This window comes from Bidens hawaiensis, unplaced genomic scaffold (genome assembly GCF_021521415.1).
Source record: "Bidens hawaiensis isolate Kalapana, Puna unplaced genomic scaffold, B.hawaiensis_p1.1 tig00025819_1, whole genome shotgun sequence".
Taxonomy (NCBI): domain Eukaryota; kingdom Viridiplantae; phylum Streptophyta; class Magnoliopsida; order Asterales; family Asteraceae; genus Bidens; species Bidens hawaiensis.
The window spans coordinates 134,602-149,382 of NW_027494148.1; the positions used below are offsets into that span (position 1 = coordinate 134,602).

A 14,781-nucleotide genomic window follows, 5' to 3' on the forward strand; every position below is an offset into this window, starting at 1 on the left:
CCCCAAACATGTGATCTTTCACCGTATGATTATATATTGGAATATCACCTAAGGTATTATAGCATTAACACCATTGTTAATATTACTTGATCAAAGTATAACACCTCTTACAAACATTACTATATGAATATGATAAACTTATCCACTCAAAAACATTCCACGCAAGCCATGAACTTGAACTTTAATCCCCAAGGCAAAATAAACAGCCGGATCTATAGACTTAAAAGGTTAGGCAAGGCTTAGAGCCACCAATATATATAATAGGGCCCCAATTTTTTTAAATAAAAGTTATATATGTGTATTTGATTGGACCGAAAGAAATAATCATCTTAAATGTGTAGAACCCAAAATTAAATGAAACTGAATCGATAAAATAACGCCCACGACCCACCTTCAGACAAGACTTCATGCATTGTTAAATTGCTATTTATCATTATTAGGGCATTAGGTATTTAGCTAATTTCAGTTTTTATTGAACTTTCTATTAAGTATCACACAATACAAATTAGGTAATTTACTTGCTATTATCATTGTTATGTTTGCTATTCGTTTAATTGGTAATGATAAAACATAATGCATTGCGCTTATTATTAGGCTTTTGCATTAAACTAATTTATCATTGTTATTTTTTATTATTGTTGTCGATCCCAAGCTCAGGTAAAGTAAAAGAGTTTACAACAAAAAGTTTTTTAAAGGGGTCACAACTTTGTTCGTTTAGGGTCTCCAAAAGCGTTGGACCGACCCTGCCCCTAAGGCATATCCATACCACAAGTTAGTAACAATAGTGTGTAATATTACCATTAAGCATCTTATATGGTGAAATGGCTGTAAAAAAATATAAACAAAAATATATTTATATGTATATAATAAGCATAGATAAAATCATAATAATAATAATAATAATAAAGCAGTAATAATGAAAATAAATAAATAAAAGTATAATATTCATGTATATTAAATAATAATATATAATAACTTAGTTTAATTATTCTTGTAAATATAATAAAGTGGACATTTACATGTATTCTCTCCCAAGTTCTTTTATTACATATTTATCCAACCCTTAAAATATAATTACATATTTCTCATTCCTAATTCATATATATTGCATATTTACCCATTTTATTGAAATTAACTAATTAAATAGCTATTGTTCCCTTTAATGAACTAACTAAAGAACTATTTAAATATAGTGATCACTCCATATAATAATAACCAAAATTTACTTTTGTTTCAATCAGGCCACTGGTGTAAAGTTTTGTTTTATTTGGACCACTTAGTGTTTCAATCTTAGATATTTGATGTGGATAGCAAGCAGGTTATCTAGTTTTTTTTTAATTTTTTAAATATTTTGACATTGCATACTAAACATCTGTTAACTTAAGATGTGTGCATACTAAACACCTGTTAACTTAAGAGGAGTGCATGGTATACACCACTTAACTTAAGAGGAGTGCATCATAAACACCTTTAACTGAAGATGAGTGCATAAGAAACGCTTGTTAACTTAAGATGAGTGTAAAGTAAATACCTCTTAACTTAAGAGGAGTGCATAATAAACACCTCTTAACTTAAGAGGAGTGTAAAGTAAACACCTGGTAACTTACAACGAGTACACGTGTTTACATCTTACTTAAGAGGAATGCATAATAAACCTAGATAACCTGTTATCTAGGTTAAATATCAAGTATTGAAACACTAAATAAAAGCTAAGTGACTTAAATAGAACAAAAACCTTACACTAGTGACCTGATTGGAACAAAGTTAAAACTTGACTACTATTTTATAGAGTAATCCCTTAAATGTATCCCCTTTCTAAAAGAACATATTAAAGCTAATAAATTCAATTGGAGTCGATTTTTTAATCATTAACAAATATAACAAATATTTTTTTACATAGTTTATAGGCATATGCATATATTTTATCACATAATATTGTATATTTGAATTCTTTATTGTTTTTTTCAAATAAATAAATCAGACACCATATGCATTGAACAAATATTTCTCTAATTCAATTCTTTATTGTTGTTTTCAAACAAATATGCCAGACGCCTGTTTTGAACATACCCTATATGAATAAACCAATAGTCGGTATGTATCAAGCATAAAAAAAAGAATAGAATGAATGACGAACTGAAACAAAGAAAAAAAAGTTACAAAACCCTAAAAAAAGAAGATACAAAGCCCTTAAAAAGAGCCATACCAGATGGCATGGAAGACGAACAGGAAGTCAGGTAGCCAACGTTGAACAAAGACGAGCAGGTTTCCGGCGTCCGAGAAGAAGAAGATCGAAGAAAGAAGTCGAAATGTTAGTTTTTCCGGTAGTGTTATTTTTCAATCCGTGTTTTTTTAATTGTTTGGTTGTAGATATTGTAAATTTAATAGGAGTAAATGGGTAATTTACTATGAAAAGGGAAATATATAATTGTGGTTTTAGGCTTGAGCAAATATAGAAATTAATAGGTTTAATACGAGAAAATATGTAAAAACCCTTAGTCAAATAGAAAACAACAAAACTAAGATGGATAGGGTAGGTCCAAGAACATGGTCATTCTTTTGATCAAAAGCAGTTTACTTTTGCACTGTTACACCGTCTTCTATTTCGTGTATCAGTTCAGTTCTTGAGTGCTTGTGACCAAAATATTTTCTCTGTTTTTTTAAAGCAAACAAATGACGAGCTTTTTTTACCATAGTAGGTTGGGAGGAAAAATTCAAAATATGTGATTTTAAAAATATTTATTAAATTAGGTTGTTTTGGTAAACTTATCTTTTCTCACTCTTAAATTTATTGGTTAAGAAAGTATTCAATTAAAATTTACTATTTAAAAACCATAGACAGAAAAATCTAACTGGAAATTAATAAAATTTAATTTTTATTTAAATGCTGTTTTTTTTCCTTTTTTATATATGTTATTTTTTCAAATTTTTAACATTTTGTTACGGTGTGTTCGAGCACCATCATTTTTCTTATTCAAATAGCACCAAATGAAAATTTTGCATTCATCATCAAAACTAAAAATCATAAATCGTTTTTTTTTTCATTTTTTTACCGAATAAATAATTATTTAAGTTTATGCAACATTGTATTTTTTTTCATATCATCATTATAAAGAAATAAAAGTTGATATAAAAACGTTAAAATAAAGAAAAGAAAAGGAACACATGTACATAAAATTAAATTATCGAAAAAGAATAATCAACCACTCATAGTTATAGATAACAATCAAATAAAATGAATAATAGGATGATTAATAAAAATAAAATAAAAGATAGAAACTAAAAAATTAAAAAAAAAACAAATAAATAAAATTGACAATGATTCGATTGAAAGAAAAAACAACTATTCATAATTATCGATAATAATCAAACAATAAAATTGTTTAATAATTAATAAGTAATAAAAGTTTATTTGAAAAAAGACATCGGTTCCGAGAATGCTGATATTTGTGTCGATGTTCAGTTGAAATCAGTTTGGTTTGTTATCGGTTACGATAGCAACACCCGTAAAACTTACGATATCAAAAATTATATAACTTTTATTTAAATCGGTTTTGTAAAATAAATAAAAATATAAATTTAAAAATAGTTTTCAAAACACATTCTAGTAGTTTTGAAAAAAAAATAGAGAAAAATGTAAATGTAAGATTTATTATTTTTCAGCTCATTTTTTCTATCTATGTTTTTTTTAAATAAATTTTCTTAAGAAAAATAAATATTAACAAGTGAGAAATTTGACCTTATCTTAAAGAAAACCTAATTTAATAAATATTTTTCAAAATACCTATTTTAATAAATGTTTTTTCCTCTCAATCTATTTTGGTAAAAAAAAGCTGACAAGATCAATACCATACCTTAATTAATAATACCTGCTAGTCAAGATATTTTGAACACTATTATAAAACGGGTCTTGCCTCACCCACTATACCATGGAAATTGGGAAACCCAGTCTACACAATCACCACCGGTGATCTAATTGATTTCCTATCTGACGAGCTTAGGGAGTAGTGGTTTTACAGTCAATCAAGCTGATTTAAAAGCTGCTTCAGGAGGTGACTAAACATGAGAAGGCGTGTCTTGACAACCAACATGTATTTATTCCTTTTGATTTCCTCGTGTCTGAAGCTGTGGAGTTACTCGTGTTTAACGGGTCATTCATAGTAATGTTATGACTCCAACATCAGCAAATGTAGTTTTTAAAAGTTTGTGTTTTGCAATTCAAAAGGGGATATCGACGTAACTTGTTGTCCGCTTGCCTACATATGAAAATTAAATCAGTTGATTACCAACTCTTTTGTGCACTAAAAACTCAACAAACAAAACCCACCCCATTTCCTCTCCACTTCGTACAACACGCTCTCGTATGACCGTAACAAGAATCTCCGACGACGAGCTGAGGCAATCTACAATGCAAAACCTAAACTAACTTATACATGTACCCCGTGTTGTTTCACATTCAAGCCTTGTTAACAATGAAACCAAAATGCATTTTCTTGCGACGGTTCATAATGATATGCTAAAAGCTGAAATAAAGAAAAGTTACTTTCTTCAAGTTTTGTCCCCATCACCATTTTATTTAGGAAAATTGGTTTTAAATAATCCCAACTATCACTTATTGGTAAATAACAGGCCCAACTTTGCACTTGGCTGGTGGCGATCCTAACTAAAGAGGTATTTGTTTTCAACGGGCCGCGACTAACGGATGTTAACCCCGTTAGTGATTTGCTGACGTGGACCTTCTTCTCCGGCCAGAAACCTGCAACTCGTCTCCATTCTCCCTAATATCATCACACCGTCTCCCTCACTCTTCAAAACACATCGGAAATTTGAAAATGAAGTACATTACATCTTCTTCCATGGCCAATCCCTAGATACCAAACCCGATCTTATTTTCAAAAATTCGAAATCAATGTTACACGATCGACAAAATAAGCATAGGGCTTTTGTTAAAGAGGTCAAAACGAGTCGAATGAAGTGTCAACTACCTCGAATGACGCACGATTGACGAGGGTGGACTTCGCCGGAGACAACAACGACGACACGTCGGTTAGGTTTCGTATGAGGGGAAAGATAGAGAGAGGGAGACGTTGTAACAATATTAGGGAGAATGGAGGCGAGTTGCAGGTTTCCGGCCGGAGAAGAAGGTCCACGTCAGCAAATCACTAACGGGGTTAACATCCGTTAGTCGCGGCTCGTTGAAAACAAATACCCCTTTAGTTAGGACCGCCACCAGCCAAGTGCAAAATTGGACATGTTATTTACCAATAGGTAATAGTTAGGATTATTTTTTTTTTATTTTTTTTTTTTTATTTTTTGTCAAAAATTGGGTTCCAATATGTAGAAACATAGATATTACATCAATATAGCAGGTAGGATTATTTAAAAACAATTTTTCTTTTATTTATTTTAATGCTCGGCTCGGTGTATCTGTCATACTCAGCGCGCTATAGTTTAAAATCTTGGACCATGCAACAACCAACATATTCTAATGTGTTTTAAAACATTAATTAACTTACATAAAGTCGTATATCTCAATAAAAGACTCTTCTTTTCATATAGCCTTCCTTGAAATAATATTGATACAGTAATGAGTGAATCTATTACTGATCAAACAAAACTAAGGAGGCTTAAATAAATAACTCATGTATATAAAGCTACAACAAAATATTAAATGAAGTTTTCTTTTCGTAATAAAAATATATGATAGTCAGAAGTTTATAAAGACAAAAAATTAATTTTAAATAATATTAACTTTAAATGAGTGTAGACGCAACGAAATTTAAAAAAATTAATCAATAAATAAGTTATAACTTTGTTTTAGTTTAAATTTAAATATATCTAACTAATTATCAAATAACCTATAATTATTCATTATACAAAACCAAAATAAATAACTATTAAACACGGTACATACTAAGCACGTTTCAAGATAAAAGCTTATTCCTTTGTGTCCAATTCGTTATGAATCTTAAGGTCTAGCTAAATCGGGTTTAACGAACCAATAAAAGATCGAACTTTAGTCTTAGTGAGTCTAAATTCTTGACCACCACCACCACCACCAATAATAATAATAATAATAATAATAATAATAATAATAATAATAATAATAATAATATAATGGGAAAAGATGAAAAATGAGGTACAAGCTGAAGCATTGTATAAGAGGCTTTAAAATGGAGCTACAAACATAGTCGTGCGTGGTGGCCGGGTGGCTAAGGCACTGTGATGTGAGCTCGGGGATGCGGGATCGAATCCCGCCATCTCCAGCGAATTGTTTATAGCGAACGGTAGGAAGGGATGGGCTCAGTTGAGCCCGAGCAAGATCCAATTAGCAAACCGACCCAATTGGCGAAAAGCCCAGGTGAACCCCGAGCCCAATTGGCGAGCAGTGTTGCAAGTCCAAACAACAAGCCCAATAAGCTAACTCTATGATGCCCGGACTCGCATGTTAAAAAGTTGGCGAAAAGCCCAGGTGAACCCCTAGCCCAATTGGCGAGCAGTGTTGCAAGTCCAAACAACAAGCCCAATAAGCTAACTCTATGATGCCCGGACTCGCATGTTAAAAAGTTTAGATTATCCGTTTAGCAAAATCAGTTAGAACCCGTTAATATCTTAAACAACCTCGTTAAAGTTTATAATTAAGAACAATGTAATTTAATTTACCCCGATTAACCCAGCTATATAATAAAGCTATAGTTACCCCGTTAACTTAGTTAACTATGGCTAATTTAGTTATAGAAATCAGCTGATATATATATATTTTTTTACTTTTGTTATTGTACAGGTATGTTCCTTGTATATACTTACATAGCCCCTATTAGTTTTTTTTATGAAGTTACAATTTATATTATCTTTACATAAATGGTTCTTCAAAGCTAAAAAAACTAAAATGCCCTTATGTGCCGTTCATATTGGGTGATTTAACTAAAAACTTAACAACTGTTAGTATAAAATACTAAATTGAGCCAAACATAGCAAATAAAGAATAATATGTGAAAGCCATTTTCAAAAATGACTCGTTCTATAATTTAGTTAAGTTAAAAGACAAAAACTGTAATTCTCCTTTTGTCAAAACTAGTTTATAACAACTATTTAAGACATTTTATTTCTATGACAACTAGGGGTGTGCGTTGGTCGGTTTGGGGCGGTTTTGAGCAAAAACCATAACCATAACCGATATGTCGGTTAATGGATAACCATAACCGACCCGTTATGACGGTTTTGGTTAATCGGTTTTGTAGTGAGCCGGTTATGGGTCGGTTAACCGTAATCAGAACAATGCAATTAAAAGTTTGATACCAATTATTACAAAAAAACGACATTACATAATCTTAAAGATATATAATCCATAATATTAATACCAAATATTCAAAAAAGAATGAAATTATATAATCCAACAATAGAATTTAACTTAATTTGATAACAAACGTTGAACCAAAAACATCAAAATGATATAATCCAACAACATGTTTGGTGAAAGTTAATCCCGAACATATTAAACATATTATTGGTTAAATAAATGGGTCGGTTCGGTTATAGCGGTTTTGGAATTATTTTAACCAAAACCGACCCGTATTTAGCGGTTTTTAAAAATTCATTAAACCGACCCACCAGTTATGTCGGTTATCGGTTAAAATTGGTTCGGTTATTGTTCGGTTTAACGAGGGGTTAAGTTGCTCACCCCTAATGACAACCATTGTTTGTAATCATCGATTAGTTATATTTTGTTAACTGATGAAAAAAACCCGAAACCCGACTTGGAGAACTTTTTACGGATGAAAAGAAAGTAGGCGTTTCACAAAGCAACCAAAATTTAATCCGAACACCAGAAGCAAAAAATCGACCTCTGTTACAAAGCAAAGCCCTTAAATTCACGTCTGCCTTTTGTTCTTAGTATCTTCTTGTTTATCGTTACTCTGTATGATTAATCGAGGTGGAATTAGGGTTTTGCAACCTTTAATTAAACTCTTTGATTACTCACAAGCGGTCATATGTGCACTTAGGGTTTGACTTTCGATTCTAGCTTAGTTGTTCTCTTTGATTAATCCTTTGGTTCAAGTCAATATACGTGCATCGAATTGATGAATGCTGCTGCTGTTTAATGATATCAGTTGCTGCTTTAATGATGAGTTGTGGTGCTATTTGGTTGCTGCTTATGATGATGCCCGCGTGCTGCTTAGTATCACTTGTGTGTCAAATCCGTTGCCTCGGGCAAACGACTCGAGATGGGAACCACTCGAAACCACCGCTTACCAGATTCACATTGAGGATGGATTCATGATAAGAGTAGCAGAAGGTTATCGTTACGACTTGTGGAATCGTGTAAGTATTACATTGCATTCTTGTTTCTTTTTCTTAGAAGTGTTACCGTAAAAAAATAATAATAATGAAGTACAATCGATGACTTCTCTTGGACAGTTTTACCACAAGAATTAATAATCAATGATCCAAATTTAATTAATCTCATATCCTAAGGTTTCCACGGTACCGTTAATGATTGAAGGAATAGTACATGTGGCCTTTGGAGTTTGATCATCTTTGGTTGTGTTTGATTAGTTCAAATTAGTGCTATTAGAGGAGCTGTTTAATCATTTTCTTGCATTATAGATACAAAAGATAAGTTTTTTGGTATTCTTTGACGGTTCTTGTGCAGTACAAAGGTTCATCAAGATCAGAAAGACTTGAAATTGTCAATGAGATGAGTGAGAGTTTAAAAGAAATAGCAATTTGGGATAGGCGGCTAGACATGATTGGGTTCATATTATTTGGACCAGAAAAGGGCCGTGCATTTCTTCGTGTAAAATATGAGGAACGGCCTGAACTTATGGATGTGTTGGATTACTTGGAATGTTCCCGAAGTGTCGTAAGTTTAACTTCAACGAATATGATGTAAATAATGTATTTGTCCACTTTTGTATCTTTGTCAAATGAGAGCAGTTTTATTGTAGGATGCTTTGTTTGAAAAGCATTGTGGTCTACCATCTTTTAAGGGCCTAAGGCATGTAAGTTCTAGGTCAAACCTGTGCCATTTGGCAACCAAGGAAGCCATTGAGGAAGCAATTATCCTTAGTTGTGGCATGAACATCATCGAACCTGGTAACTGCATGATCTATTTATACTGTTTGTTTTTACTTTTTACTATCCTGATTCTGTGTTTACTTGAATCACTTTATGCAAGTGAAGATTAATTAAGGAAAGTAGTTTTATTGGTGATGAGAAATGCAGCTATCTTCTTTGGAGATGTCAGAAATGAGATTGATTAATGACTTAATCTCTCTTATAAACTTGATAAGTGCATTAAATGGTATAAAAGGTGCTAAAATGATGATGCAACATATAAGGTGTTAATTCTGATTATGTGTTTCACTTTATGTAATTTTGTAATGCTAAAATAGATGAATAAACACTGCACCGTAACCATTTTTATTGTATTCTAAAATTGAAAAAAAGAATAATTCTTTTTTTCTTTTTCTTTTTGCACTAAAACCTCTTTCTGATATATATGGTTTAAACTCTGTTTGGTACATTTTTTTGGACCTCAAATGTTCTGATTCACTTTTTATTCCAAGGTATTTTGATTTGTTTGTATAATTTTATGGCAGATCTTTTTTTGAGATGAAGTTCAGTCGTTTGTTTTTGTTCTACACATAACTCGTTTTGAGTTGCTGGTTTACTTATGAATAGGGTATTCATTTGAGCGTGTATGACATGAAATTTAATGGTTCAAGAAGTCATAATCTTGTATGTCATTATATTCTAATATGCAACCATTTGCCATTTGGTCTGAATATATGTTTGGTGCAGAGCCACAACAGCAAGTGCCACATGGATTCATTGCATTTGGAACTGCTAGCGAGTGAGTCTCCTTTGATATACCAGTCTTATGGTTATTGGAGATTTAGACGATGATTTTCTCATACATGTTTTTTAGGGACATCATGAATCAAGATGCGGATGATAATGAGATAGCCCAATTACGTAACTGGACCATGCAAATTGTTGTTGCCACAACTACGTTTCTGGTCAGTGACTAGATCATCTTTTTTTTCTGATTTATTGTTGATTTACATATTACATAGGCCATGACGCTGAAGAATTTTCTATTTTTCATGTTTAATATCCTATTGGTTCCTTTTCAGAACTATGTTGGCTCTCCACGGGCTACGGTAGCAGCTGTTTCCTGTTTCACACTACATTATGTGATCTATTACATCATGTAAGTTGTATTCTTGATTCTTCTCCAAGTCCTGCTTTTAGTGCATTTGTAGCTAGATTGTATACAACGTATGGCCATGTGTTTAAAGGTTACACGGACTCACACCAGGGCCAGTATCAGTTTGGTGATATATGTGTGGCCTTAATGTAATGTTTTAAATACTTGGTTGACCTTTAGATACATTACCCCAGTTATTCTCTAATTAAATTGGATACTCTTCCTGCTTATGGGATTGTTTTCTTAATCGGCTTATCTGAAGCTGCAACAATCAAACCCTAATGTTTGGATAAACAGATACCCTTTATTTGTATGTTAATAGTCAGTTTCAGAAAACTGCTATAAAATTTGTTGATCCAACTTCACACCGAACACTATATCCTGCCGGATGCGTTATTAAACTTGATTGATGATTATTCTGTCTCATAATCACTTTCGAAACTTAAATACAAACAACTCCTTATTGATTATATTAGGATATTGAATTGTATTATGATTTTCATGATCTCTAACATGTTTGTTAGAACCTCAAGATCTGCATGTAGAGTTCCACAATTATTTATGAGGAGAAGAAAGTTGCCATGGGAGAAATGCGAAGACGGTTGGACTATCGATCAAGTTTCCATGTGGGTGTCTTTCCCTAGATTCAAAGAGTGGATGTTGAAGAACCACAAGAGAATACATGTTTCTGGATGATGAATGATAGTGTTGTTTAGAGCTAAGGTAGTTTGGCAGACTGATATATTGTGCATAACATATATTATTTTGTAGCAATTATGATTTAGCGGTCTTAAATCATATCTCCTATTCAAAATACGAGGTAACACCGTAGTCTACAAAGTATTTTTTTTTTCTTCTGTGAATTACTAGAAATCATCAAATGTCAACCAAAGCTCAAACCCAAACTGGTGTTACGAACACATATCAATAACGGAAGATGAACATGATACAAATTATTGTGTAATTATTCTTATATTTTCAAAGCATAAAATTGTTAACCAGGAAATTGTTAACCCTTGATTAAGTTTGATCCATGGTTAATATTGAAGATGGCAATATTGTAAATATTTGGTTCCTATTTTTAGTGTTTTAATAGAGAAGGTTACTTTTGTATTGTGGTTCATAGATTTGACATTTGAAACCGGTGATTGACAATTAAATCTCTCACGTCATCTCTGCAAAATCCAAGCTTCCTAGATTATCATACCAGGAAGAAATCGTCGCAAGCAGCCATCGATTCAAGCAATCTTCAATACTTTCTTGAAGATTCTTTTTAATTTGTATACAAAGGGGTGGTTCTTGTTTCAACTGTATCTTTTTATGAAGTCACGAGTGTAGGAATCAATATCTAAAAGATTAGGGTTTTGTTCTTGATTGATATTCTTTTATTTTGACTGATTAATTGAATGCATAAACAATTTCAAAGTCTAAATTCCTATATTAAATTATCGAGCACATAATCTAATGATTTTGGGTCCAATGTAGGGCTTGCATGTTAAAATTTTGGTTCCATTTTAGGGTCCAAAATATTGGACTTGTGAAGGTACTATTGTCGACATGGTTTATGTCTTTGTGTGATGGGGTTGATCGAGGTGGATTATAGGCAAAGCTTTTCTTGGCAGCTTTTTCTAGGATCTCGAATGCCTCATTCGGAGATTTGGTTCCAAGATCTCCACCAGCGACCTGATCGATTGCTTGTTTGTTTTGGCTAGTTTGAGCGTTGAAGAAAGTTTAGACTTGAAGCCACTTATTCAATCCATGGCACGGACATCGTCGAAGAAGGCTCTTGTATCTCTCCCATGCTGCGAGTAATGGCTCGTCTTCATCCGTCTAAAATCCGATGATGCTAGCGAGATACTTGGCAATTTTGTCGGGTGAAAAGTATCTACCAATTAGAAAGGGACACATGTTCCAATTGGTCGTCCCCGACATCTTTTGGACAAAGTTGGTCGGCACCATAAATTATGATATTGCTTTGGTTTGACTTTTATTATTTATTTTTATTTTTACAAGCTACACCACTCTCTCCTCTTTAATTTTGTCTTAAATAGAGCATTATTGGAAAAAATGGACAGTCACCGGCCAAACAACAGTTGGAAACAAAATATATATATGTCAGAACCTGCATAATCGGAGGACGGCAAGCGTGGGGTTCTCCACTTGCAACCTCCATTGCAACCATCTTAAAGCCATATCTGAACCTAACAGGTTGATTGTGTAACATGTTAAAAATTGATAACCTTTTTTTCTTATCATCTATCACACACTATATATTTAGTTTTAGTTAATGCTTATGTTTTATTTATTAAAATCTCACTATTTAAATGTCCTCCATGTAGAGTAGCGAGCATTATTTAGACACCTGAGAGTTCATTGATGTCGTTGGAGTTACACTCAAAGCAAATCAGTGATAAGTTCGTGTTTTCGGTTTTACAACCCGCCGCAACGTGACGGTGGCGGGTCTAAATACTAGTTACTAAAAAAATTTTATCTAAATTTTTCATAATTAATGGGTTTGAATACTTTTTTAGAATGATACTGGGTTGCTCGCCGAAAAAGAATGGGTTCGCTTGTTAGTTCAATACTACAAGTTATATATAAAACCAAAAAAAGACCGGGTTCGGCCACCATATTGTGCCTCCGCCATTGCTTCTGTAACTCGACAATGTTGTAGAAGGTTGATGGTCTAAGAGACGGTAGAAGATAATGTAGGAGGGAGAGAAAAAAAGTATGATGGAAAATTCTAAAAATAGGTATTTTCATAAACAAGTTTCTAGTTTTAGGTATTATTTGCAAATAATTCCAGAAATATATATTTTAAACTAGTCATGACAACTAGATTGTTGGTATCAACCAATAGTTTACAAAACTGGTCGAGACGACTATTTTATGTAAAAAATAGTCTAGATGAGTTTTTATGACTTTTTTTATATTTTTCTTAATATTATATTATTATATTTAATTTTACTCATAATTAGTTTTTCTTTTATAACTTTTAAAATAAAAAGTTTTACTAAAATTCAAATACACTGTTAAGACAGGTTTTTTTTTATCTACGTGCGGATATAAGATTTATTCAAAACCGAGTGGGTCAAATTTATACCAAAGTTTTTTTTACTCGCTTGGTTTTGAATAAAATTTATGTTGGCGCGTAGATAAAAAAATAGATTACTCTACTAAATAGTAACCAAGTTTTAGAATTATTCCAACTAAGTCACTGATAAAATAATTTGTTTCAATCGGGTCATTTAACTTTTAAAATTGTTTCAATCCTATGTATTTTTCCTAAATGATAGGTTATTTAGTTTTTTTTTTTCAAAATATTTTACCTGTATAGCAGGTTACGGTAAAGTTAAAATACAAATGACAACAAAAATGAGAATGGTGGGAATGAATCTAATCCATTGATCTTATATTTAAACGGTGGAGATTAATTTAACAGAAAAAAGTTGATACGAATGGCATAAAGGTAAAACTCACTTTTGTTAACTTTCCATTTCCACATGCAAGATATATGTCAATTCCCCATTATTTTAAAACGCCCATAACTTTTTCATGCAGCATTCCTTTTAAAAAAAGAATTCACCATAATAGAAGCGTTTCTTTATCTTTAATATGAATATCATATTGTTATATAAAAATAAAAAAAAATAGTGGGTTTTTAATATTGTATTATTGGTTGTTTATTGTGTTTTTTAATTGAGGTCTTCCATGCATTGTATTATGAATTTTGGTCATTCTGTTATCAATTTGTACTCATATTAAAGATAAAAATAAAAGCAAAGATTACGTCTTGTGTCTTTTTGTTTGTCATTGTGTCTTTGTGCTCATCATTTGTCTTTCTACTTATCATTGCGTTTTAGTCATTATGTAATATGTTCATTCTCTTTTGTTCAATATTGACATGTGGCATTCACTTAATTTGAGAAAAAAAAGTATTACGTTCATTGTTATTGTGTAATATGTAGTTTCCATTGTGTTTTACATTTCAGGTCATTGTATTATATGTATTTATCATTGTGTTTTACGTTTCAGGTTATTTTGTAATATGTATCCATCATTGTCTTTATGTATTAGATAACTGTTGTTATTTTATTATTATGTTTACGTATTATTATTACGCAACCGTATTATTAACGTTTAAAAAAAACACACAATGATGATTTGAAAGACACAATGACGAAAAAAACACAATGACAAACAAAAAGACACAATTGAAAAAAAACACAATGACAAACAAAAAGACACATTGACGTAATTTTTGTTTTAATTTTTATATAACAAAGTTATAATCATAAAAAAACCTTGTTATTATGATGATTTTTTTTTTCTAAATATCATATGAAAAGTTGTAGACGCTTTAAAATCATAATGGAATTGACATGTGACTTACATGTGAAGAGAAAAAATATGTACTATTATTTTTATACTCTTTTTCCTTTGATTCTCGTTTGACACATGTCAATTATTTATAACTTCTAACACTTTTTATTTTTGTTGGCCTTTGTAGAATAACTCCCCTAGCAAGTTATATAGTTTTTAAAAATTAATAAAATAAATAATATAAA

At 31.6% G+C, this 14,781-nt stretch overlaps 1 protein-coding gene across 1 annotated transcript in view; it reads left to right on the forward strand.

Annotated features, from left to right (window-relative positions):
* Positions 1–10,909, forward strand: part of LOC143572378 (vacuolar-processing enzyme-like) — a 30,502-nt gene extending 19,593 nt beyond the window's left edge. The window contains exons 8-14 of the mRNA XM_077057558.1: positions 8,112–8,322; positions 8,654–8,863; positions 8,949–9,096; positions 9,805–9,856; positions 9,932–10,022; positions 10,140–10,216; positions 10,738–10,909. Of these exons, the coding sequence (XP_076913673.1) occupies positions 8,112–8,322; positions 8,654–8,863; positions 8,949–9,096; positions 9,805–9,856; positions 9,932–10,022; positions 10,140–10,216; positions 10,738–10,909 (961 nt within the window). The remainder of the gene's footprint in view (positions 1–8,111; positions 8,323–8,653; positions 8,864–8,948; positions 9,097–9,804; positions 9,857–9,931; positions 10,023–10,139; positions 10,217–10,737) is intronic.
* The last annotated feature ends 3,872 nt before the right edge of the window (positions 10,910–14,781 follow it).